Source organism: Micropterus salmoides, unplaced genomic scaffold (assembly GCF_014851395.1).
Source record: "Micropterus salmoides isolate LMB-PRFRI ecotype aquatic unplaced genomic scaffold, ASM1485139v1 Ms_hic_scaffold_3, whole genome shotgun sequence".
In the NCBI taxonomy this organism is placed as follows: Eukaryota; Metazoa; Chordata; class Actinopteri; order Centrarchiformes; family Centrarchidae; genus Micropterus; species Micropterus salmoides.
The window spans coordinates 27,647,850-27,670,914 of NW_024042261.1; the positions used below are offsets into that span (position 1 = coordinate 27,647,850).

The 23,065-nt window shown below is 40.1% G+C and overlaps 1 protein-coding gene and 1 long non-coding RNA gene across 6 annotated transcripts in view; one reads left to right on the forward strand and one right to left on the reverse strand.

The window, feature by feature from the left end:
- Window positions 1-23,065, forward strand: part of igsf9ba (immunoglobulin superfamily, member 9Ba) — an 87,862-nt gene that overhangs the window by 8,586 nt on the left and 56,211 nt on the right. For all 5 annotated transcript variants that reach the window (XM_038693944.1, XM_038693946.1, XM_038693945.1 and 2 more), the window contains 2 exons: window positions 12,300-12,497; window positions 20,292-20,438. In XM_038693944.1, coding sequence (XP_038549872.1) covers window positions 12,300-12,497; window positions 20,292-20,438 — 345 coding nt within the window. The remainder of the gene's footprint in view (window positions 1-12,299; window positions 12,498-20,291; window positions 20,439-23,065) is intronic.
- On the reverse strand, window positions 16,840-19,179 carry LOC119883345. Its single transcript, XR_005440625.1, has 2 exons — window positions 19,041-19,179; window positions 16,840-18,023 (listed from the first exon to the last, which is right to left on the reverse strand). It is a non-coding gene; the product is annotated as an uncharacterized LOC119883345 (long non-coding RNA).

Genomic DNA, 23,065 nt, shown 5'->3' on the forward strand with positions numbered 1-23,065 from the left:
TCATTTCTCTTCTCACCTGTCCAGTTTTTTATGTGTATTAAACACATCTGCTTGACTGATGCTTTAACTTGCCTGCCAAGCCGTTTTGAAATAATTTGGTCGAACCAGTTCATCATTTTCCAGCAGACGTTCAGTACAACTTCATCTCTCTTATTCATATTTCTCGCTGCTCTACTTTCTCACTCACAATCATAAGAGTAAAGCTCAGTAATGAGCTTAGGAAAGGGCCTGTGCTCAAGCTGTGGATGGCAGACTCTCAGTACTGGGCATGTGCCAGCTCTTTCTGGTGATCCCCCCCTCCCCCAACCCCCCAGCCAGTCCAGTCCCAGTGGAGTCTCCTTGCAAACAAAGCCTGCAGCATTCTGGGAAAGCCAGTTTGGATGGACTGTTTCCCAGCCACAAGATCACCAACTCTCTGAAAGCATTTAGCACTGCTTATAATAAAAGTAAAATATGATATTACACTTACAGCAGGTCCACTTAAATGATCTGTACAGTAACGTTGATCTGTGTTAAGCAGCTGAAAAGATAAATAAGTATAGACCTGTGATTAATCAGGCAGTGGACTGATAAATGTACTTAATGATTAAATAGGGAATTCCAATGATTTAAACGGAGAGAAAACAGCAGGAGCCAGTGGATCGCTATAATGTAATTCAGGTTATGCAATGTATTTTACTGGGGTCACGATTCTGACTTTGACATTTATATTAGGTAACATACTCCTATATAACTGCTACTGATATACATATTGGTGCATCTCTACATTATATTGCATTTGGTTTTCTATTAAGAGTTTCTCTTGCACTTGAAGGATTCCTCCTTTTTATTCAGATGATAAAAATTAACCTATAATTCCATTTACCTGATAAGTGACCTCTTGCAAATGTGCAAATTATCACTGATGTCTCTAGGTAGCAAAGGTGGAAGTAGTGTAATGTTATATTGCCATAAAAAATCTTTGTTCGCACAAACCCAACCAACAGTCAGTATTAGTTTCTTTTAAACATAAATCTGTTTTTTCTGAACCTCAACCAAGTAGTTAAAACTCTTAAACATATCTCATCATTATAGGGCTGCATACAACAACATGCTTATGATTATGACATACAGTATTTTATTGTTTAGTTATGAGATAAGATAAGATAAACCTTCATTGATCCCCAGAGGGGAAATTCAGTGGTTGGGCGCAGCACATTGATGGAAATAAGTACAGATAAATAGAGAAATTAAAACATCAATAATTAGAAGTAGCGGGTGTCTTCTGATCAAAGTCAAAAAAATTTGATAGAATGTGGATTTTGATCAGAAAGAAAAGTCACTGATTCTTCTGACTATCCAGGGTCAGTCGGAGATAAGGACCTGGACTCTCTTAAAACTAGTAGCTCAGATATATATTGGGCCGGGTTGGACTGAATAGATAATATGGAGGCAGTTCATTGAAGAAGGCAGAGTGGATGTTTTTGAATGTACAATGGACCACTCAGTGTTCTGTGGATTGGTGGTGGATTATGGCCTACTGCAGGTTGATAGAGGTTTGACCTATCTAAAGGCTGCTGAGCCTGGATACCCTGGTGGAGGACTCTGTCCCAGAAAACAACAACCACTCTTATTTAGTTTCTTCAGTCCCACCAAAGCAATGGTGCTGAAACTGGGAATCTGCCTTTTCAGAAGACATTGGAATATTTTTTATTCCTATCTTGTACTAATATTTTACTGTTTACTGTTAAAGGTATCTGGAATACAGATGCTTTGGACCTTACAACAAAACAATGTCACATTGGGCTCTGAGAAATTTTTTTACAGTTTTCTGACATTTTGTAGACAAAATGATTAATTGAGAAAAACAATCAGCAAATGAACTGATGATGAACATAACTGCTAGTTGTAGCCCTAATTAAATGTAAGCTGATGCCTAATTTTCCAAGTTACTTTTCAAAGAAACAAATAAAATACTAAAGATAGATATCTATGTGACTGTTTGTAGTTTCTACGACTTTTTATAGTACATGCAGTATTTATACATTGTAACATTGTTATAAACATAACTGACTGTCTCAGTGTAATGCATGTCAACAACAAAATAATCTGAATTATATAGGAAATAATAACTGTATAGACCAATTTAGCAGTGGGAAATACCATTTGTTTGAGTATTATGTAGATTTCTATCTTTAGCCACATTATTTTAATAAATTAATTTCTTTCAAAAGTGTCACAAAGTGCTTAAAAGTAGCAAATAAAGTGCTGTAAAGAAAAAAAGGAAATTGTGCTAATAGTGCTGTTAGAAAATATTTCCTGAAAATTAAACACAGCAGATATAAATTACATTTTAAAACATTTTTATTATTCAATGTAACATAATGAGTTCTGAAATACAGAACTAGGACAATGTCAGCAATCCACAAAAAAAGCAGATAAACAAGGAAAAAACAAACACCATAATATACTGATTTATTTCAGTATTCACACTGTTCATACTATTTCTGTCTTTTTTCAAAATACTTCTGAATACTGACTCTGTCTTCAATCAAGAACACATTTCATGCACCTAAAAGGACCTTTTCAATTCTGAATATGTTACGTCTGTCCTGGATTTTGGGGAAACACATACCTGTATCTGCACAAGAAGTACGTATTTCTGGAGATAACTGTTGAATCCACACTGAGCACACTTATGTCGCTCTAAACTGCAGCTGCAGAGTGTGTGTGTGTGTGAAAGCCATAGAAGGAGGAAGTGAGCGAATGGGAATTATATGGAAGCGGACATGTTGATTGGAAGATATGTGGAGCTGATGTCAATCTGCTGATGTCTAAACCACTCACATGCGATATAGGAGATCTGTGTTGCTTTGAATTTTTCACTCACACCTCTACATATGATTTATGGTTGCTGAATAAACACAATACTTATAGCAAAACATAACCAGCTGTAATTAGACAAGCCACACCAAAGTACTAAGCGCTGTTAGCAGCAATATGCCTTGTTGTGTAATTAATTTAAAACACCTTGGCTAAAGCAGTTATAACTCATCTTAAAAGAATTACTGAATCATGACTGGACTGAGGAATGTGAGTACCTTACAGCTCCTGCCAAAGATGCCCTATAATGTGCACCTCTGGCTGTGCAGTGCCCAGCAATGTTGGTTCGCCCTTTGTGTCTTTGGCAAGCCAAACCCATTTCAACCACCTCTCTCTCTCTCGCTCTCGCTGTGTGTTAGAGCAGGTGTCAGCACATCCATTGCATCCCTGACTGAGCATTGCTTGTGTGAGGGGGGAACTTTGCCATTAAAGAGGGCTAAATAATGAAGAGACCAAATCTATCTTGGATTGTACCCGGACAAAAGTAAAAGACACTGAGTTCATTGTCTTGTCTGCTGAAAACGACCCTGTGGATAGCATCATGTAGGCTGGGCTGGAAAATACCTTAGGCCTACAGGATGTAATGTAAAATGTGTACATTTTGGATACAAGTTAATAGTTATGTGTATGGCTAGTGTTTCCCAATGGATATGTGTATGTGTGTGTGTGTGTGTGTGTGTGTGTGTGTGTGTGTGTGTGTGTGAGTGAGTGAGTGAGTGAGTGAGTGAGTGAGTGAGTGAGTGAGTGAGTGAGTGGGTGGACCTGAACCTGTTGCCAGTCTGAATACTTACTATAGCCAGTAAAAAAAAAGCCCTCTTGCTGGAGTCAGATTGTTGACGCTCGTCGGCAAGCAAAAAAACTGTGAGCAATTTGCTGCTACTAAGTGAGAGCTCTGAAGTGTTTTGTGTAGAGGTCAGTAAGGAGAGATCTGTTGGGAGTGTATAACAATATTTGTGGATGTTAGCAAAACACAAATATTTTGGTGATTAAACTCCGTCGATTTGAAGCATCTTCATTAGTCCCATAGGAAGGTAGGTCTAGGTAGATAGGACTGGATCCTAGACGCTAGTGGAGAAAAGCCAGCAGATGGTTGATGGAAACTTTCAGGCAGAAAGATTGTTGGTCAGAATTGTGAACGCAACTTTAACAACGTTGGAAAGTGACGTAAAGTTCCCTCGTAGAAGAATAAAAGCACAATGTGAGAGAAAAGATCTTCCTAGAGTTTCATTATATGAGTGCAGCTATCCCTCACACATCATTCCCACACACGTGTGCCCTGTATACCACCCTTATTACTATTTTATTTTATTTATTGATTGGTTTGGTTCTGTTTTGTTACATTGTCAAAGGTCCATACACCAGCCCAGCCAGTGGCGGTATGCAGTTGGTTTGAAAAAGGTCAGCAGCATACTTTTAAAAAGGAGATTTATGGCGGGATGTAAAAACTCATGGAGCTAGTCCGCAATTACTGAGATCGTTATGATGCCTCATAAAAATCATAACCTCCTTGAGTATCGCTATGTGTGGTTTGTTTACGATGTGCATATTCGGAGGTAAGGAAGATAATCCGGTGTCGGTGAGGGATTGGCCGTGATCTGCCCCCTAGTGGATTCAGGTTTAATCCTCGAGGTACACGCAAAATACGCAGGCAAGTACAATGCCATTTGCTGTCTACACTTATGCATTGTTAAAAAGCAATGTCGGGGGCTTAAGGCTTCATGCTGTGGCCCCACGGTGTTTTCAGTAGGGCCACTGCACAGTGTCAAGTTAAAAAGTCCCAGCTATAGTTGTCAGCATGCGTGTGTTGCAAATATTTTCAAGCAAAAACAAAAAACGTATTACTTGTGTGTTAAAAAGTCAGTAGCACTTTCAGTGATTCTGATGGTTGGGTTAGAAACTTCAGAGTGTTAACTTTCAAAGAAGCCCAAAACCATGCATTTAGTCCAAATGGCTCAAGAACCGCATTCAATTTAATTTGGGTATACCTTGGATAAGCGTTTTAGGCGAATTTTACAGGAATGGTAAGACATTAACATGGGGGCCCATGGAGATTTAATCGCTTTTGGAGCCAGCCTCAAGTGGCCATTCGAGGAACTGCAGTTTTTGGCACTTCCTGGTTGGCTTCATTTTTCAGCCCCTGAGGTTGCAGCTTGGTCTAAACACTATAATGACCAGATTTACAGTAGTTCTGAACTGCTGGTTGCTGCTTTGAATGTACACAAATGTGTCATTAACTGGTGTTAGTCAGTAAAACAAAGATATGTAATGTGTGAGATAAAATCTAGCTGGGTGGTAAATTCAGCTAGAAACCAGGCTAGGTTCATCCTAGTTCTAACTCTATTAGATAACATCAGAACCATTGTATAAATAACCAGGTAAATGTCATAACCCGAATTTGACTCAAAACCAGAATACTAGTGGACACGTACTCATACATATAACATACTCACTGCCTACATTTTTCCTTTAATTTTTGAGACAGGCAGAGTTTGTGTTCTGTTGTACTTAAGGTTCTGGTGTATTTAAATTTGACTGACCTAAATGAACACACAGATACTGTACAGATGCACACAGGCATATTCCTAAAACACACACACACACACACACACAGGCCATTCTCTGATGTGACCTTCAGCACATACAGGCTGGCATTCAATTACCGCCCTGTCAGTGGCCCATCCAGCCTTGTGGCTCCACGTCCTTGAGGTTCTCTCTCCAGCCTCCGTCCAGTCTATATTCCATTACATCCTCCACATTGGGAGCTCTGCCCAGCACAAAGCAGCTCTCATGTACTCATAACTGTGAGGCACACACACAGTTTGATATATCCTTTACAAAATCTCTAACTGCAGTCAGCAATGGTTATCCTCACTTGTATGCTGAATCAAATCCAAGCATGAGGTAAATATTAGATTTTTAGTTTTAGTGGGTGAAATATTATGCTGGTGCCACCCTACACGAGCAAACCCAAGCACTCATCTAAAATTGTCTCACACTGAACTCCCTCAGTTTTCATGTTTTTCCACAATATTGCTCAGCGTGTTATTGGACGTCATTACTGTCAAAACATTTTGCCGGCTCTGCTCTGCCTGATTATTTCCCCAAAATTGCCTTGAGAGTCTATTTACTGTACAAATCTGGGATCATTACTGAAAGTACAGTCTAGTGTGCTATTCGTGCGAGAGCCATTTTCAACCACTTGAAAAAACGCTCCAGAGTTGAAATCTCTTGCGGATTTAACCCTGCGTGCCCCCGCTGTTCTGCTGCAATGATTCATCACAGCTGTTGATTGACCTCGAACGGATGTGTCTTTACAGATGGTGTTTAAGATTTCGTTACATCACATTGTGTGTATCAATAAACATTTTTCTTTGGCTGTGTCACTCTTAATATTTTTGTATACATTTGTGCTTTGCTAATATTTATTTGTTCGTCTCATAAAGCACTGGATAAGTCTTCTATAAATAAAGATTATAATTATTGACTAGGTGAAAGGAAAGGTCTCACTAGAGCAAAAAGCAAAAGACCAAATAGTCCATATAATACACTTATATGAGGATTTCCTGCTTTTCTTTGTTCTTATCTCAGTGGGCTGAGACACCTTAAATGGGTCACAAATTAAATCTAACTAATTTACTGAACAACACACTCACACAGTATTTAAAGATGGCGCAGTATCTTGTTGATGAGCAGAACAGGTTTAGAAAGAAATGATCAATAATGTTCATTCAATATCATTTACATACTATTATTAGAACTAGAACTGACAAAGACAAAATCCACTTTTGCATTGTTGGCTTCAAAAGGCTTTTGAGTTGATTCTTAGAGAATTGCTTGCCTTTTAATGTATGGAAACAGGTGTGGATGGTTAAAGCAATCCAGCCCTTGTATAGTTGCCCAGTTGCTTGTGTTAAGATGAATTATATGTTTACTGACTGATTCGATGCACTGTCTGGAGTAAAGGAAGGTGGTGCTCCCTCTCCAACTCTTTTTGCAATATTTGTGAAAGACTTATCTCTACAGATTAACAAAGCTAATCTAGCCCAGTGCCTTGATGATGCAAAATTTTATACGCAGATTTTATGATTTTACTGTCTGACCTAGAGAGTATGTTAAACGTTATCTTTTACAGAGTAGCAATAAATCAGAACAAATGGTTTGGGTATATAAAATGCATTTCAGAAATAAAAGTATGGTAAGAAGTGCACAAAGAATTTTTGGCTTAGTCCTTTAGAAAATGTTAGCGTACATAAAAAATTGATAAATTTATGAGGGTGGGATTGGGGCTTTCACTGACTGCTGGGAGAGAATCAGTCATTGGCTGTTCTACTTATACCCAACTTTAAGATAAATGTATCTCGTCTATACTGAACTATACTGTGGGGATATCTAAAACTGTAGACACCATAAAGAACAAAGCTATACAGTGTTATCTGGGGGTTCACAGATTTGCTCCCAATTATGACAATTCAGAGATACATGAGCTGGTACCAGGATTTTTTAATTCACCAATTAATGCATACACACATATAGACACTATGGAAATAAAATCAAAGCCAAAGGCAACAACAGGTGATACTTACAAAACATTTAAGGGACACAGATAAGTAATGGGGTTGCACAGTTGGAGGAAAACTGATTGTGCAAGCTGATTTAAGAGTTAATTTTCCATGAAATGGTTGCAAAATGGACTATTTAATTAGTATTTATTCAGTTTTCTCCAGTACCATATACTAAATGTTTTTGTCAGTAATCATAAAATTTTTGTTACAGTGATAGTCTGAAGGTTTTATAGTGAAAGATGCTTAAGTTGCTGTTCTGTTTTTGGACTTTCTCTGTTATTTTGGAAATGTCTACACAGCTCTTTGGTCCTGTCTTATTTGAATTTATATAGTGTCTTGTCCACGCAAGGCTTACAAAATGCTTATTGGAATGAGTATGAAGAAAAGAAACTAAGTTCTGCTACACTAATTCGAATTCTTATCTCCAAACTTAAACCCTTTTTATGAAATTCCTGATAGGTTTACCTCTTTGCACCTTTAAGTGTATTAAAATGAGACTGAGCATCTGAGAAATTTAGAGGTCAAAACTTTGATATATAATAGACTTCTGAGATTTGTGATGCTGGGTCACAAGTAGACCGTTTTATCATCAGTGTAGTGGTGTTTGAACCAGAGTTTGTTTTTGTGCTGGTACTGTGGCTGGTTCAGAACCGACCAAACAATCAATTGAGAAAATAATCAGCAGTTTAATCAATAATGAAAATAATTGCTCTGAGTAACTCACTGTGGCACTGCCAGTTTAACCTTTGTCAAACAATGAAGAATTATCCCCCGCTTGTTTTTTGCTTCTGTACATGAACTGCCTGCTGTATAGATGATTTATCTGACAGGTGGCTGAATTGTTACCCTTTAGGAATTCATGATCATAGCAATAAATTCTCTATGTGCAGAGGATAGATACATAAAACATATTGGTCTCCTGTATTTATTAGCTGTCTGATTTATGCAGATCTTACTCAACAGATTTCTACCTCTGCGTATTTGGAGGGTTTCCACTTCAGTTGAGTTCAGTTGACATTTATAGTGCCATGGCAATCATGAGTTGCCATTATCTCTTAACTTTATTGAACGCTTTATATCTCCAGCACTGTTTATTTGGAAGATCTTAAACATGGACCCTTGTATCACATTTATGTCTTGTTGAGAGCATAAATATGTTCCCTTGAATAAGCCCCTATAAACCCTACTGGGTTGCCATGTCTCCATTAAGGAAATGAAAAAGGCAACAGTAGTGACCAAGCCTGTGCAGATTGTCCCCTCATGAAGATCTCATAAAGCAATGGGAGAATTATTAGCTCTCCAATAAATTATCTCATGTCTTTAAAGACTATTCTCTGTCTAAGAAGAGTTCCCACTGCCACCAGGATCCCCAAATAATGCCAGCCAGAAACCTGGCCGTCTGAACTGTCTGCAGAGAAAACAATGGATTTTGTCATGCCACATGGTTTGAGCCTGTGCTTCATGTCAAGTGACTCTACTTACTCAAATCAAACAATGTATCCAGTGTGTTTCATTATTAATGGGAGCCTGCTCTCTATTTTCTTCTGAAAGCCATAGAGCACCAGTGCCGGGCCCATAAGTAAAGACAAAAGTCACACAAAGTTACCATTTTTTAGCGGTGTGTTTCCACAACAGTTGGTTTCAGACTCGGTCGTCATCTAGCTTGGTGCCATATAGCATATTAAGAGTGTCTATGGATCTCACCTTACTGCACAGCGAGCCACTAACAGCAGCTTTATGGTCAGAGCAAGCTGGCTGCTGGGTGCTAGTCAACAACATTGCCAAGCAAACTCTTACCGGTCACAGTTTCTCTCGACTGCCCGTCAGGATTACAATGTTAGCCCAGCATCGCTAAGCCTGCTAGCCACATTAGCTGTGTAATATTCTAATGCCAAGTTGGCTTACCTTTAAAATAAACAGTAAAACAACACAAAACACGGCAATGCATACAGCTTCCAAGTTTGAAGTCAGGTCATGTACAGCGCATGGCGATCCGTCCTTGAACCATTACAGGGTCCGTTACGGTTGTGGAACATTTGAAGCACTAATTTATTAATTTAACACACCCTGAAGTGTAAAGTGTGGACATTGGCTGATATGTTGACATAGCTGATTTATGGGTCCAACTCTCAAATTTTGTTAATTTAAATGTTGCCGAGTTCTTTGATGGTGAAATGTTGTTTAAAATATCCATCCATCCATCCATCCATCGTCAACCGCTTATCCTGTGTACAGTCGCGGGGGGCTGGAGCCTATCCTAGCTGACATTGGGCGAAAGGCGGGGTACACCCTGGACAGGTCGCCAGTCCATCGCAGGGCCTATTTAAAATATCCAGTAAATATAAATTAAAAAAAGACAAATAAATCTTGCAGCACCTTTGGCCTGTGATGAGAAGACTGAAACCACTCTCGTGTCTGTACACTTAATATGAAGCTACAGTCAGCAGTCGGTTAGCTTAGCTTAGCATAAGGACTGGAAACTGGGGTAAACAGATAGCCTCGTTCTGTCCAATTTGTGAGTAGTAATGTAGATGGTAGAGTTTTGCAATATAAAAAAATAAAAAATGAGGCACAAACTTGTTAACATTTCTGTGGATGCAACATAAATATGTTGAGTTCTAGTGTGCTTCTCCATGCATCTCTCATAGATGTAAATAGCACTGGCACCAAAGTCTTGCACCGGGCAGCCATTGGTATTACCCTTCTATCTTTTTAGTTTTTGACACCAGGAAGTCACTGCTCCGGGCCAGGAAATAGTAAAAAAACAAACAAACAAAAAAAAAACAACTGTACAGCTTGTTGTTTTAACACATTTTTTGTATGAACTGAACAAATTATATTTTGGATTTTATGCTGTAGCCTTGTATTTCACAAATGGACATCTGAATGGTATCAAACTTCTCATCTATCTCTCTGCACCAAAGCAAATTTCCTAAAAAGTTGAACCGTTGCTTTACGGCACCTATATTGGGATTCACGGATCTAAGACTTCAAGTTGAGTGGACTGAAGACCACTTAACAAGAAAATTCTGAGCATATGCCTGGGCAAAAGCCCTGCATGGGGTGTTGAAAGGGGTTATTATAATCTTTTTTAAAGGTGTTATAAATGAGGCAGCAATGGAGCGTGCTCAGGTGTGAATTTCAGGCTTTTTGCAAGCCTGAAAGGATTAGTTTAGCAGATTTCTGATTTAGTTTTGTTTATAACTGGATGGGACAGGTTTCCTTACAAGCGCATTAAAAAGTCATGGTTTGTATAGGTTTCAGGGCAGAGCGTCATGTCCACAGCTGTTCTCTGCAACAATCTTCTCCCCTCAACAGTCTTTATGCATTTGGACACGCTACACTGTGCTCGATCAAACACTGACTCCCTCTCAGTTTCATTTGAATGAAAATGCTGCTTTATTATCGGCATGATTTAGATGCCACATGTTGTTCATTCTTTCTTTGATGCATGGCCTCTGTGGTTTGTCAGTCAGCTCCCCTATGAGATTTCTTACTTGTGTTTGTTTGGTTTTAATCCTGTTACAGTATTAGTATTCAGACTTTGTACTCTCACACAGGTCTATTAGAGACCTACAAGGGCTGTTAAATGGTCATGTGGGGTTCATTGAGTCATGCACATGTGTTTCATTTGGTTTTTGTGTGTCACTCATTACAGCTCAGGGTAGCATAGCATAGCTGTTTTTCCCTTCTTAACGAAGAGGCACAATAGCAAAGCAGATTCCAGGACTGAGGCCCGTAACTGGCAGACCACATCTCCATTTTAAAAAAGTGTAATTTGATTAAATCTGCTCTGTTTCAGTCCCAAATCTGTGCTGGCCGAAATGCATAAAGTGGATTAACTCTGTCACAGGATGATGGAGATTAAACTGGTAAACACAATCACTAAGTGATGCATATGGCCTTCAGGGGTGGAGTTACAGCATTATTTTTCAGACAGAAGAAACGGGTGAAAATATTTGGGTTTTAATTCCTGTGTGCACAGCTGAAAGGGCACAGTGCTCACAGGTCCCATTTCCATTTCAACACTGTTGCTGATTGAGCCCATAATAGCTCAAAGTCCCGATATATTTGTTCTTCTTGTAAAAATTTGCTCCTGCTAATGCAAATGATACTGCTAACGAAAGCGTTAACTTATTCAGCTGGTGTTTCTCTGGAATGATACGTCAGCATGTCTCTTGATCCCTGAAGCGATTTTCCTCCTGGGCGAGGGCGGGTAGTCATGCTTGCTCTGACGGTGAAGATACAGCCGGTTCAATGAAAGCGGGGGTGGCAGCTGGAGAAAATCCATTCCCAGAGTGAGCGTTCTGCTGAGGCAGGTATGCCGACCTTTCAGTCATCTGATAGGTCAACTCTCGGCAGCGTGCCTGGACACTCATGGCTAAACGCCAGGCCTGGTGGTGCTCGTAGTAAAGCTTATCTGAGCAGCAGCCAGCTATGATCAATGGAACCCCTTGGCAGCTCATTTATAGTACAGTATGGCACAACCACAAAACACTCACCAACAGATGCAGGTGACAGATGACGATTGGCCGCTCTGTGGAACGGATATGGACGATGAAAAGGAGGGGGTTTACTCATGTGCATGGTGACCACTCAGAATCTGCCATCTCCGTGTAAACCATGAGCAGAATGTCGTTTTAATCCATTGTGCAGTAGCTTAGTCGATCACCTTTAATTGCCTCCTAATTATTGTTTGTAAATTAGTCTTGGATGACTTTGATGCAATGAGATTTTTCTGCTTCGTCTGCAGGAACTGTGTGCAGAAGAATTTGCCTGCACCTGGTTGTCTTGCCTGTCAGAATTTAGCCCCCATGAGAAAAACAATAAAATTCCTCGTTTGTTGTAAATGCTGCTGCTTGTTCTTCCTCTCAGGTGCCCACGGAGTGAGAGAGGAGCCCCGGTTTGTGACGGCGCGCGCTGGAGAGAGCGTGATCCTGGGGTGTGACGTGTCCCCTCCCCTGGATGGCCAGCAGCCTCCCTATGTGGTGGAGTGGTTCAAGTTTGGAGTGCCTATTCCCTTCTTCATCAACTTTCGCTTCTACCCTCCTCATGTGGATCCAGAGTACACTGGTAAGATGTCTGTAGATGTGGCTAATACAGAGCAAAGTAATCCATGTCTAAAAGAATACAGAGACATTGTGAAAAATCTGTCTTATCTGTAACAGATTTAATTTTTAAAACTTTTGAATTAATGAGCATTTGGATGCATCTTGGGATGAATCAGGATCAAGATATTTTTAGGTGCCAAGCACAGTAAATCCACAGGACTTTGTCGTTTTGACACTGCGGCACTAGTTTACTTTGCAGATTTAAAGGAGTAGTTTGACATTTTTGGAAATTCTCTTTCTTGCCGACAGTGGAACCTTCACGTTGATGACAAGACACCGCACCAGGCCAAGAAATCATCTGAATTAAACAAACTAGAAGTAACATGTTAATTAGTGAGCTTCAGAGGTTCTAGTAGGTGGATATTGTTATGTTTTCTGGCTGCAGCTTCATATATACCATACAGACATGAGATTGGTATTGATCTTCTCATCTAATTCTCAGCAAAATGAAAAATAATTATATTTTCCAAAATGTCAGACTATTACTTAAAGTACAGTGATGATAACAGAGGATGTCATTTTGAACTCTTGAAGTTGTTTCAACTTGTTTGTCCTTGTTTCAGTGAAGATATAATCGACCAACCAAGTTACATAATACATATTATTTACTAGAGTTGATGACATCGGTATCAACCAGGTGATTGGTCAACCTGACCAATATTACCCCTTTAGCAGAGTATGCTCAAACCATGGTAAATCTACCTTTGTAAGTCTATCAAATGAATGAATATAATTAATAGTATAATTAGTATAATTCTATATACATTGCTGTTTATGCAGTATATGGATTTCCCTACATTGCTGCAGACCCAATTATGAGCTTCTGGCTAAGAACAGAGCCATTTCTGACAAGCAGTTGAATACATTGCAGTGCAAATGTGTTGTGTGCATGTACCTCCCAATCCTATGTCATTGAGAAGATTGACCTCTAGTTGTGGTGTGATCCAGTGTGTTTTCCCTCAGCTGTTTAGGCTTTAAATATACAGCATGATACAGTACACTGAGGCATTTAAGTACTAAAAGAAAGCCATATCGACTTTGCAAACTCTTCTGGTTCTTGAACTGCAATTCTTTCTTTTCTAACATGGTGATCAGGGCTGTGCAGGGGCATATGCTGCCTGTGAGTGCATAGAGGTAAATAACTGTGTCTCAGCAATTTACGACTGCATTGTACATACATTCTTTACTACACACTCTAGTGATGCTGCAGCACAGAGCACGTATAGTATAGAGACAATACAGTATATTAAAAAATCCTACATGCCATATATAAAAAGAAAAGTAATCTAATGAAAATGAAGCATGAAAATCTTTGCTTTTATAAAGCTACAACCAACAGATTAATTAGGATATAACTTACAAGATGTATTAAGAAACTGGCAATTGAATATTATGTCGTTGAAACATCTGACTGTTTTGCTTCTAAATTCTCCACTTTGTTCCCCATAGTCACTAAATTAGTTTCTCTGCTGTTTGGTACTGGGCAGCAAGCATGCGGGAAGGTGGGTGCGCAGGGTGCTGCAGCACTCCTTATTGACAGGGAGGAACACAGTGTGCAAATGACATGTGCAGACTACAGAATGGGCACTATTGTTACTAAACGACAACGTAAAATACAGTGGGTTAGTGCTGAATTCAGAGGTTCATATTACAACCTAAAAATTTGACGTCAGCAGCTGTTTGTACTGTTTTGTCATGATTATAGGAGCTACGTTGGTGTGATGCGCGGATCAGCTCTTACAATAGGCCTATCTGAATAATCTTGTACGCACAAATCATCCACTGGCCATCCACCTGACTAATTATTTTATATGGTTTATCCCACCTCTACCGGTCCTTATAACTTTCCAGGTGATTTATTTATTGTGTTGATGTGTTGAGTGTTTCCCTTTAACGGTTTACTATAAAGATTTGAGAGGCTGCTGTCGGTTAATTTAAAAGTTTCCATGGCCACAGTAATGTCACAGCAAATACTGTCGTCATGGGACATTTATGCGGCAAAACTAAAAACTTTGGTTATAAACTTGACAGGACAGACAGAGGAAAGTCTGCAGAGGAAACAGAATTCTACTCAGGAGCTCAGGACTGAGGACTGCTTTGAACTGGACTGTGTGTGAGACCTTTTGGATGAACACAGAACATTAATTAACGTTAGATTCTGACCGATCCTGCTGGCGTGTCATGAAATTTAAATATGTAAATGCGAACAGCGTCTCTGCTTCACCCCATTTCACCCTCCCCGAAAGTCACAAAACATATCGTCCAAAGCTGTTGAAGGAAAGTGTGTAAGTGCGTGCACACACACAGTCTGTCATGTGCACATTTCTACAGTACGGCATCCCTGAGTGAAAATGTCTTGCCGCGCACCCGCTGGGCAGGTAGTGTACAGTGGGTTTTTTAGATATTTTGTGGAAAACAGCTGTCTATCATATCTGTCAGCTGTCTGTCTGTCATCATCAGGTTATCATATATATGATAACCCTAAATATGTGTTTTTTTCACATTGATCACAGCATCACACAACCTTAAAATCTCCCTCTCCTGGCTTAGACAATATGGTTCCCACTGCCTTCACGCAGATTACTTGCAGCAGGAAATTGGTTCTTATGATGTTGCTTCAGTGTCTGTATCAAGATGGCGAGCTGTCAGAACGGGGTCAGAATTAGCCTTTCCTATTCCCACCAAGTACAAAACCCTGCCTGACCTCGTAAAAATGTACTGTGAAATAAAGGCAAAGCACAGCTTGTTGAAAGGCTGGAGGATTCATCTCCCTAGTGTGAGTGTCCTAAATGTGGACATAACAGATTTGTCAGTTTGTTAATAATACTGAATTCATTGAAATTCCTCGCTGTGGGATTTTCAAGCAGGGTCATCACTGCAAAGACTTAATGGCAGTAACTCACTGTCTGGGGAACCCTCCTTTTTGTTTTGTAGTGGCTACTGGAGATACTGCAGCTGTTGGAGCTTTTAATTGTTCACAGTAACCTCCTGACTACCACCAGGGTATGAACAAGCGGTGATTTTCAAACAGCATCACACTTCACTCTGCTCACTTGGGCTCTAGTGGGCCTCTGCCATGTGGCATCAAGTCCACTGTTGAGGAATTACCAGTGAACAGATGCAACATGAATATGGCCAGTCTCATTATATAGATTAAAGTTCGTTCTGGGGATGTGCATGGTGACAGTGTGATAATGACACTGGACTGTAGTTTACGAGATGCTCTTTGGGGCCACGCTGTCTCAGAGCTCATTTGGACTATTCCCATGAATTGTTATCACGCACAGTATGAATAAAATTGGTGAATAGACTAAATGTGATATTATTCCATCACACAGCTGCTACCAAAACAGAGTAGATTATCCATGAATACTGTACTTACAGTTAAAGTATTGCAGAGTAATGCAGATTTCATCTATGGTTCAATCACTTTGTCTGAGTCAGTGAGCATTACCATTGTTCAATTTCCAGTCTTGCTAATTGTTAAAAGACCTACAGTATATTCATTCGAATAATATAACTCAAGATTTCTCAAAGAGAAGATGTATTTTTTGTCCTCATTACAGCTGTGTATTTTCCCTGTCTTATTAACTGCTAAGTGAAAAATTTTACATCTCCTTGCAGATTAAAATCTATCCTGTATAATTTTGCCAGTTTGTCCTGCAGCTATATGGAAATTACAACATTTAAAAACATCTATTTTTGTGCCCACTCAAGCAATGACGCAATCAATAATTCAGATGTGCAGCTTGTGAAATTTTAGTGTCAGATCGTCCCGCTGTGGGACAAGCTGTTGGAAAACTAAATCATATCTCTTAGCACCAGCTTTAGCTGAAAATGAATATGTATAGTATATGTAAGACAGTCTCTAGGGTTGGGCAATCGTTGAACATACAGAATAATATTTTGTGGCTTTGTCATTTGCCCTTCTAGTGAGGAGTTGCTAGCAAAGTAGCACATTAGCTACTAAGAAATTTTTGACAGCAGACATCTTATCGTATCATAGCAGGAAAATGCAGGATAGCTGCAAAACCTATTTTACTTTAGTCACGCTATTTAGCTTCTTAAATATGTACTTTATGCACAATTTATTTGTATCTGGTTACAGTTTTTAAAAAATACCTAATTTAGGCTATTATATCTGGTGTGACTACAAGGCTAGCGATGCATTTTCCATCTCACACTCACAAGCTGGAATAATGGGAGAATCTCTTGTTTGTCCCATTCTTCCAGCATTGCATGAATCCTGCAATATAGAAAGTAGGGTATGATTTTGAACACATGAAGAACAGGAGAATCACCTGTTATTCTGACTTGAGAGCGTTTATGCATTATTCCAAGATGGCATGTACACAACTTTCTGCTAACAATCCCAATCGTATTTGTGGATGTGAAAATAACAGTCCTAGAATGCTACACTGGTCACTAATGAGGCAAAATCATTACTAAACATCCGAAATCTCAGTTTACTGCTCACAGTAGCCTACTGAGAGTGTGTATTGTATAGGGTGTATTAAATGAGTGAACCATGGAATTGTTTTGGACAGTTAAATTAATATAATGGGTGGATATAACAAGCCAACATTTATGCTGTGAAAGAGATATAATAGGGTGGCAAACACTACAGTCACAAGGGATGAAAATAAGACTACATTTTGGAATGTTATTACTTTCAGGTAACTTTAGTGGTCCTGGGTAACTGTATTTATGATGCTAATTTAATCAAAGGTTATACATCCAGCAGGTTATACATCCAGCTATATTTTCCCAGTTAAGTTGGTTTTTTTAGTGTACCTCACTGTGTCTGCCAACTTTGTCACTTTGGATCTTTAACATTTCCTCTTCAAAGATTTCCTATCTGACAAAGCTGATGTGATCTGAACAAGGTGTTAGCTCATCTGTTTTCACAGTAGACAGAACCCTGTACTGTGTAAGTGGTGTATGACAAATGGGAGCTGAGGTTTATCCTTACCCTTCACGCCATCACGCCATCACCCACCCCACTCAGCACTTCAACGCTTAGGCAAAAATAGACCTGACTTTTTAAAGACAAGCTACCTTTTTACTGCAAGACTGCAGTCCCTGCTCTTCTCTCTTCCTCTTTGCTGTATTGATTTTCTTCATCAGTTTTCTATCCCAACTATGGCAGCAATCCCAGGGTTGGGGTATCTATCTATACAGTGCTGGTAGAGCAATTCAGTCGCCCCACAAAGTCAATATATGTGCCTGACACTGAAGTAACAGGAAACAGTTCTTACAGTACATCTACACATCAAAGTTTGGCAAAATGCTCCATCTGAAAACACTCGTCAGACAGAGCAGAAGCGAATGTTTTAGTCTGTTGGGTTGTCAGAGGCAGCCATGTGAGCAGCGGGCTGGAGGCTTGAAGACAGACAGCTTAGCAGCTGAAGATTTCACCATGCCTGGTTTCCTGAACTTCTCTCGTCCTTGAGATTTCCTTCTTTTAGAATTCCAATTTATCCTCAGCCTTGAAGAAAAAAGGAGGCGGGGAAGGAGAAGTTTTATAAGAAATAGATGATTTCTATGTGGTGGGAGGCTGGTATTTTTCCACAGTGAGACCAGATACTTTATTTTAATTCAACTTAAGGTATGGCTCCTAGGTAGTTTTGTGCATGAATCCTAATACTGGAAGGTAGCTAGTTTGTTTTCAAGACACAATGATGATTAAATAATGTTACGTTTAATTGGTTAAAGGAATAGTTTTGAGGAATACTTTGTTTGTTTTTTTTTGCTGATCTCACACTCATGTCTGTCTGTTATATATGAAGCTATATCCAGGAGACGGTTTATTTTAGTGTAGCATAAAGACTAGAAGTAGGGGGAATAGCAAGCCTGGGTCTGTAAACAAAATCAACTAAAACTCACTAATTAACATATTCTATCTCCTTAAAGAAAGGCACTAATCGACTGTAAAACCAAAGGTTGACGCTTTTACACCAGTTTTTGTATAGCTTGAACAAAGCGAGAGCCAGGCTAGCGGTTTTCCTCTGCATCCAGTTTTTGCTAAGCTAATTTTAAGCTTCAGTTTTTCTACAGATTAAACAAACAAGATCCAGTATAAAGTTATTTTGTTGTTGAATGAGCTTTAGAGGTGCTGGTAAGCACATTCTCTTACCTTTGGACAGAGGCAGTCTAGCTTTTCCAGCCTTAAACTAAGCTAACCATCTCCTAGCTTCACAGACATGAGAGTGTTACCAATCTCTTTATCTAACTCTTGGCAAAAAAAAAGCAAAGAAGCATACTTCCCAAAATGTCAAAATTATTCAGACAGAATTATTTTACTTATAATCCTATGAGTTTGGGTAGAATCTAGAATCTGGATGCACTTTATATCCGACTGTGTTTCCTCCAACAGTCCAAAGGGAGTCAGCCTGATCGAAGGCTCTAAATTGCCCATGGGTATGACTGTACAGTAAGTGTTTGCGATTGTCTGTCTCTGTTAACTCTGTGAGAGACTGGAAACCTGTCCAGGGTGTTTTCCTACCTTCCATCCAGTGCTTGGAAAGGCTCCAGACTGTTGTAGTCTCTGAACAGGAATAAGCAGATAAAGAAAAAATATTAAATAATGAATTTGTTTGTCACACCCAACTTGGACATAAAAATCAGGCTCCAAAAAAGGAAAAATAAAAATAGGTTTGTGTTTATTTTAATAACTTGTAGTTCAAAGTCTGAGTTTGTGGAGTCCTTGCAGAGAATAGTGTTACGGCCCTAGAGCCGTGTGTACTGTGTTATGTTTTGGTGCGTCTTTCTCCTGTAGTTGCAGCCTTGCAGCCTTGCAGCTGCAACTAGTGATGGGCAGCAGCTGCACCTGATTCCCCAATCAGTACCTGGAGGATAAGAGAGCAAGGAGAGTGCAGCAAGTGGTTTATGTGGCTGGTTTTGAGAGGCCAGCGTGTGAGGCTGGTCCTGTGGGGCCAGTCTATGTGGCTGCCGACCAGTGGGTCAGATGGCGGTGCTTGGGTACAGCAGGAAAGGAGCTGCGTGTGAAGCTGTGTGTTTGGGACTAGCGGAACTGTGGGCTCGCATACTGCCTTGGAAGAGGGAGGGCGTTAAATGTGTTTTTATTTAAGTTGCTAGTTTTGTGTTTTGGTTAAAACCTATATGACCACCTTTTGTTAAGTAGTTTAGTTCTTTGTGTTTTTGTCTCTTCTGTTCCTCTTTGAGATATGTTTGTTAATAAATCTATTTGTTTGCACATAATCTGTTTCCTGTTTCTTTAGACCCAGTTTTCATTTATATTTGTTACTCCTCTCTTCACCTCTGCGCTTGAGCCACGTGAGGACATAACAATAGGAAAATGAGAGAAGCAGAGATTCTTATAATAATGTATTCTGAGAGATTCTGCGTGATAATGTTGCACTAATAATAATCCTAGTAATGTACAGTACTCACTGGAAAAATATATTTTACCTTTTTAATCTCTTTAAAACACAAACAAAGGCAGTATTTTTAACATTTAGTGCTCGCTCAAAAATATAACACCATGACTTGGAGGCTGCTTTTGATGCAAAAGGAAGTCTTTTTCATGCTGCAAGAAAAAAAGGTTGAAGTAAAGCACTTAACCTCCAACTGCTATGATGGATCTTTGTGGTGACCAGCAAAGCTACTATGTGAGTTTAAGTGGAGAAGCCAATCATTGCTGGGAAAAAGAGCATACAGGTGCTTTTAAAAGGCAAAAAAGACACACAGTGTTAAAGTGGTTTATTCTGGTGTTTTTTGTCCTCTCTGTTTCCAGGTAGAGCCTCTCTGCATGGGAAAGCCTCCCTACAGATTGACCCAGTGCGCTCCGAGGACCAGGGCTGGTATGAGTGCAGGGTCCTGATGCTGGAGCAACAGTACGACACCTTCCACAACGGCAGCTGGGTGCACCTCACAGTCAATGGTGAGTCACCTGCCTACGGTGCCTGCTGACCTGGGAACATATGTTTGTGGGTGTAAATGAAAAATAATTAGAAAACCTGCGTCATACTGCTGTTGGAAAGATTTGGCATCTTTTACGTGGATGGTTAACGTAGTCCATTGAGTTCTCCATCTTCAAATAAGTAGTAAATATTATGGTTGGTAGTTGGCACACTCAAGAGTGGGCACAGAAACACAGGTGGCAGGCAGGCTGGTGGTAGCGTGGCCTGGCTAGCGATGCGGTGAGGAAGACACTGTGGTGAGATCTGGTGTGTACACGAGAATCATGGTGCACAGAAAAAACACACGTTTGAACAGGTCACTGGAAGTACGACAAACTACTAGTAGGCACTGAGTTAAAGAGACCAAGGGTACTGTACCACATAGTGTTAGGAAAAATCTGGCAATGAGCAGTAGAAAGCCAGGAGTATTTAACTACGTGGATGATAAAATGATCGAAGTCAGCTGTGCTGCTCCACAGTAATTGAGTTCAATCTCAAAACGTTTTGCAAAGGTTGGCAGCCTTTCCTTTAAATTGTGCGCAATGTTGTGCAACTGCCTTCGAGGTTTTCTCCAGTTTGTTGGGTGTGTCAGAGGTGTTACCCAGTGAGAAGGTACATGTTTGTAAACACAGCCGCGTTAATAAAGCAGGAAAACGCAGTGCGCTTGCGTACACAACAGGGTGTTCAAGGCACCACCGTTTCTGTTGAAATAAACGTTTTGCTACGTTTTGTCGGCGCTGAACTTGGCCCAGCTGCCCTGAATATAGCCACACCCATACACTATACACCAACACAGACAAGGGAGAGAGGAAAACTTTTTTGGCCAAAACATTGACAAGTTGACAAAAACACTCACATAATGGCCATCCACCCTCTCGGCCCTGCTGGTTTTGGTTGTCTTTCCCAGTTTATCTTCTGAATCCTGAAGAAGGTCTCCAGCACATCTCTGTCTGAGTGAGGAGTAAAATCTTCATGCATAGTAATGCACACTTGGGCTTTCTCTGAGTTGCCATTGGCAACAGCATCCAACAAAAAAAAAAGCCTACTCTGAAATTCACTGCAGCAGATTGATTCACTTTCTGTTGGTATCGGAGGGCAATTTCAGCAAATGTGGCGCCGGCCAGTGTTCGCTCTTGGCGGCTCAGGTTGTGGACGGTCCCTGCCAGGGCCATATCCTGTTGCATGGCTGTGACTGCAGCTTGAATAGGCTCAAATAAATATGGCTGAATATCAGAATCAGCCCAAACACTGTAAAATCTATCTTCGTCTATAATATCCACTGCACTAATATTTTGGGATGCCATTTTTGTTGTTGGATATGTAGCTAGTTTGCAATACAAGCAAATAGAGCGACATCTAGAGCATGTCCCCTGGAGGGGAGGCGGATGCGGCCACGGTCACCTGGAGGTCCACACAAGATGAGGCTACCACTCTTGTGGGCTCTTGTGGGCTCATATCCGCGCTGCTGCCTCGGAGGGGCGGCGGCAGAAAGCGAAATGGCTGCCTGGCCGGCCGCAGCTGGTGTTTTCTAGGCAAGGCAAGTTTATTTGTATAGCACATTTCAACAACAAGGTAATTCAAAGTGCTTTACATAAAACATAAAAGCAACAGGGAAATATAAAAAAAAAGTTTAAAAGCAACATAGGGAAATTGAAAAAATACACATTAAAATATAATAAAAGTTACAGTGCAGTGTACACTCAGGGTTAAAAGAGTTAAATGGAAAATAAAAACAGGCTGAGGGGTTGAGCAAATAATTGAGTTACAATTATTTTGAAAAGCAAATCAACAGAGAAGTACACTTAATCTACTCTCTCTAGCTAGTCTGTACTCGGGTCCATAGCAATCTTCGGGTCCACTGAAACTCCAAAAACCCTCGGACACTACAGAGAAACCAGGACATGTCTGTCCGCAGGCCACTTTGATCCAGTTATACTCTGGAACAACTTGCGCGTTTACAGGTGGACAGAGGTTCCTGCAAATCACTCGGGCGCAAGATTTAAGACCACTTCCTTCACTCTGTTCAATCTCATTCTCATTATCTTTTCACTCAATTACCTACTCATTTCTCACCGTGTAAATATTTAATTAAAAGCAATGGTAAAAAGCTAAAAACAAAGAAAAAGAAAACAGGACAGTAAAAGTTACAGTGCAGTGTAAGTTATCAATCTACTAGTTAAAGACAGTGGTAAAAAGAAAAATATTATTTATTATATTATAGTCTTAATTTAAAAGAACTGACAGTTTCAGCAGACCTGCAGTTATCTGGGAGTTTGTTCCAGATATACGGAGCATAATAACTGAACACTGCTTCTCCTTGTTTAGTTTTGACTCTGGGGACAGAAAGCAGACCGGGGGGTTACGAACTGTAACCCGGATTCTATGAGCATAGGCGCAGCCCTCTAAGGCTATCGCTATTGGGTTTACCCCTTCCGCGCGCCTACGCGGCACTGAGAATTTTAGTCTATGCCCACCCACAGCGTGGGCCTCTCTTACGTCCACACCTTGTATATATACAACGGTGAGACCCAGCCTTCGGCTCCCAAATGCCTTTTCTTCAGCACTGAGAACCAAGGTCCAGTGAGGCCCACAACTTAGAGGGCCGAGC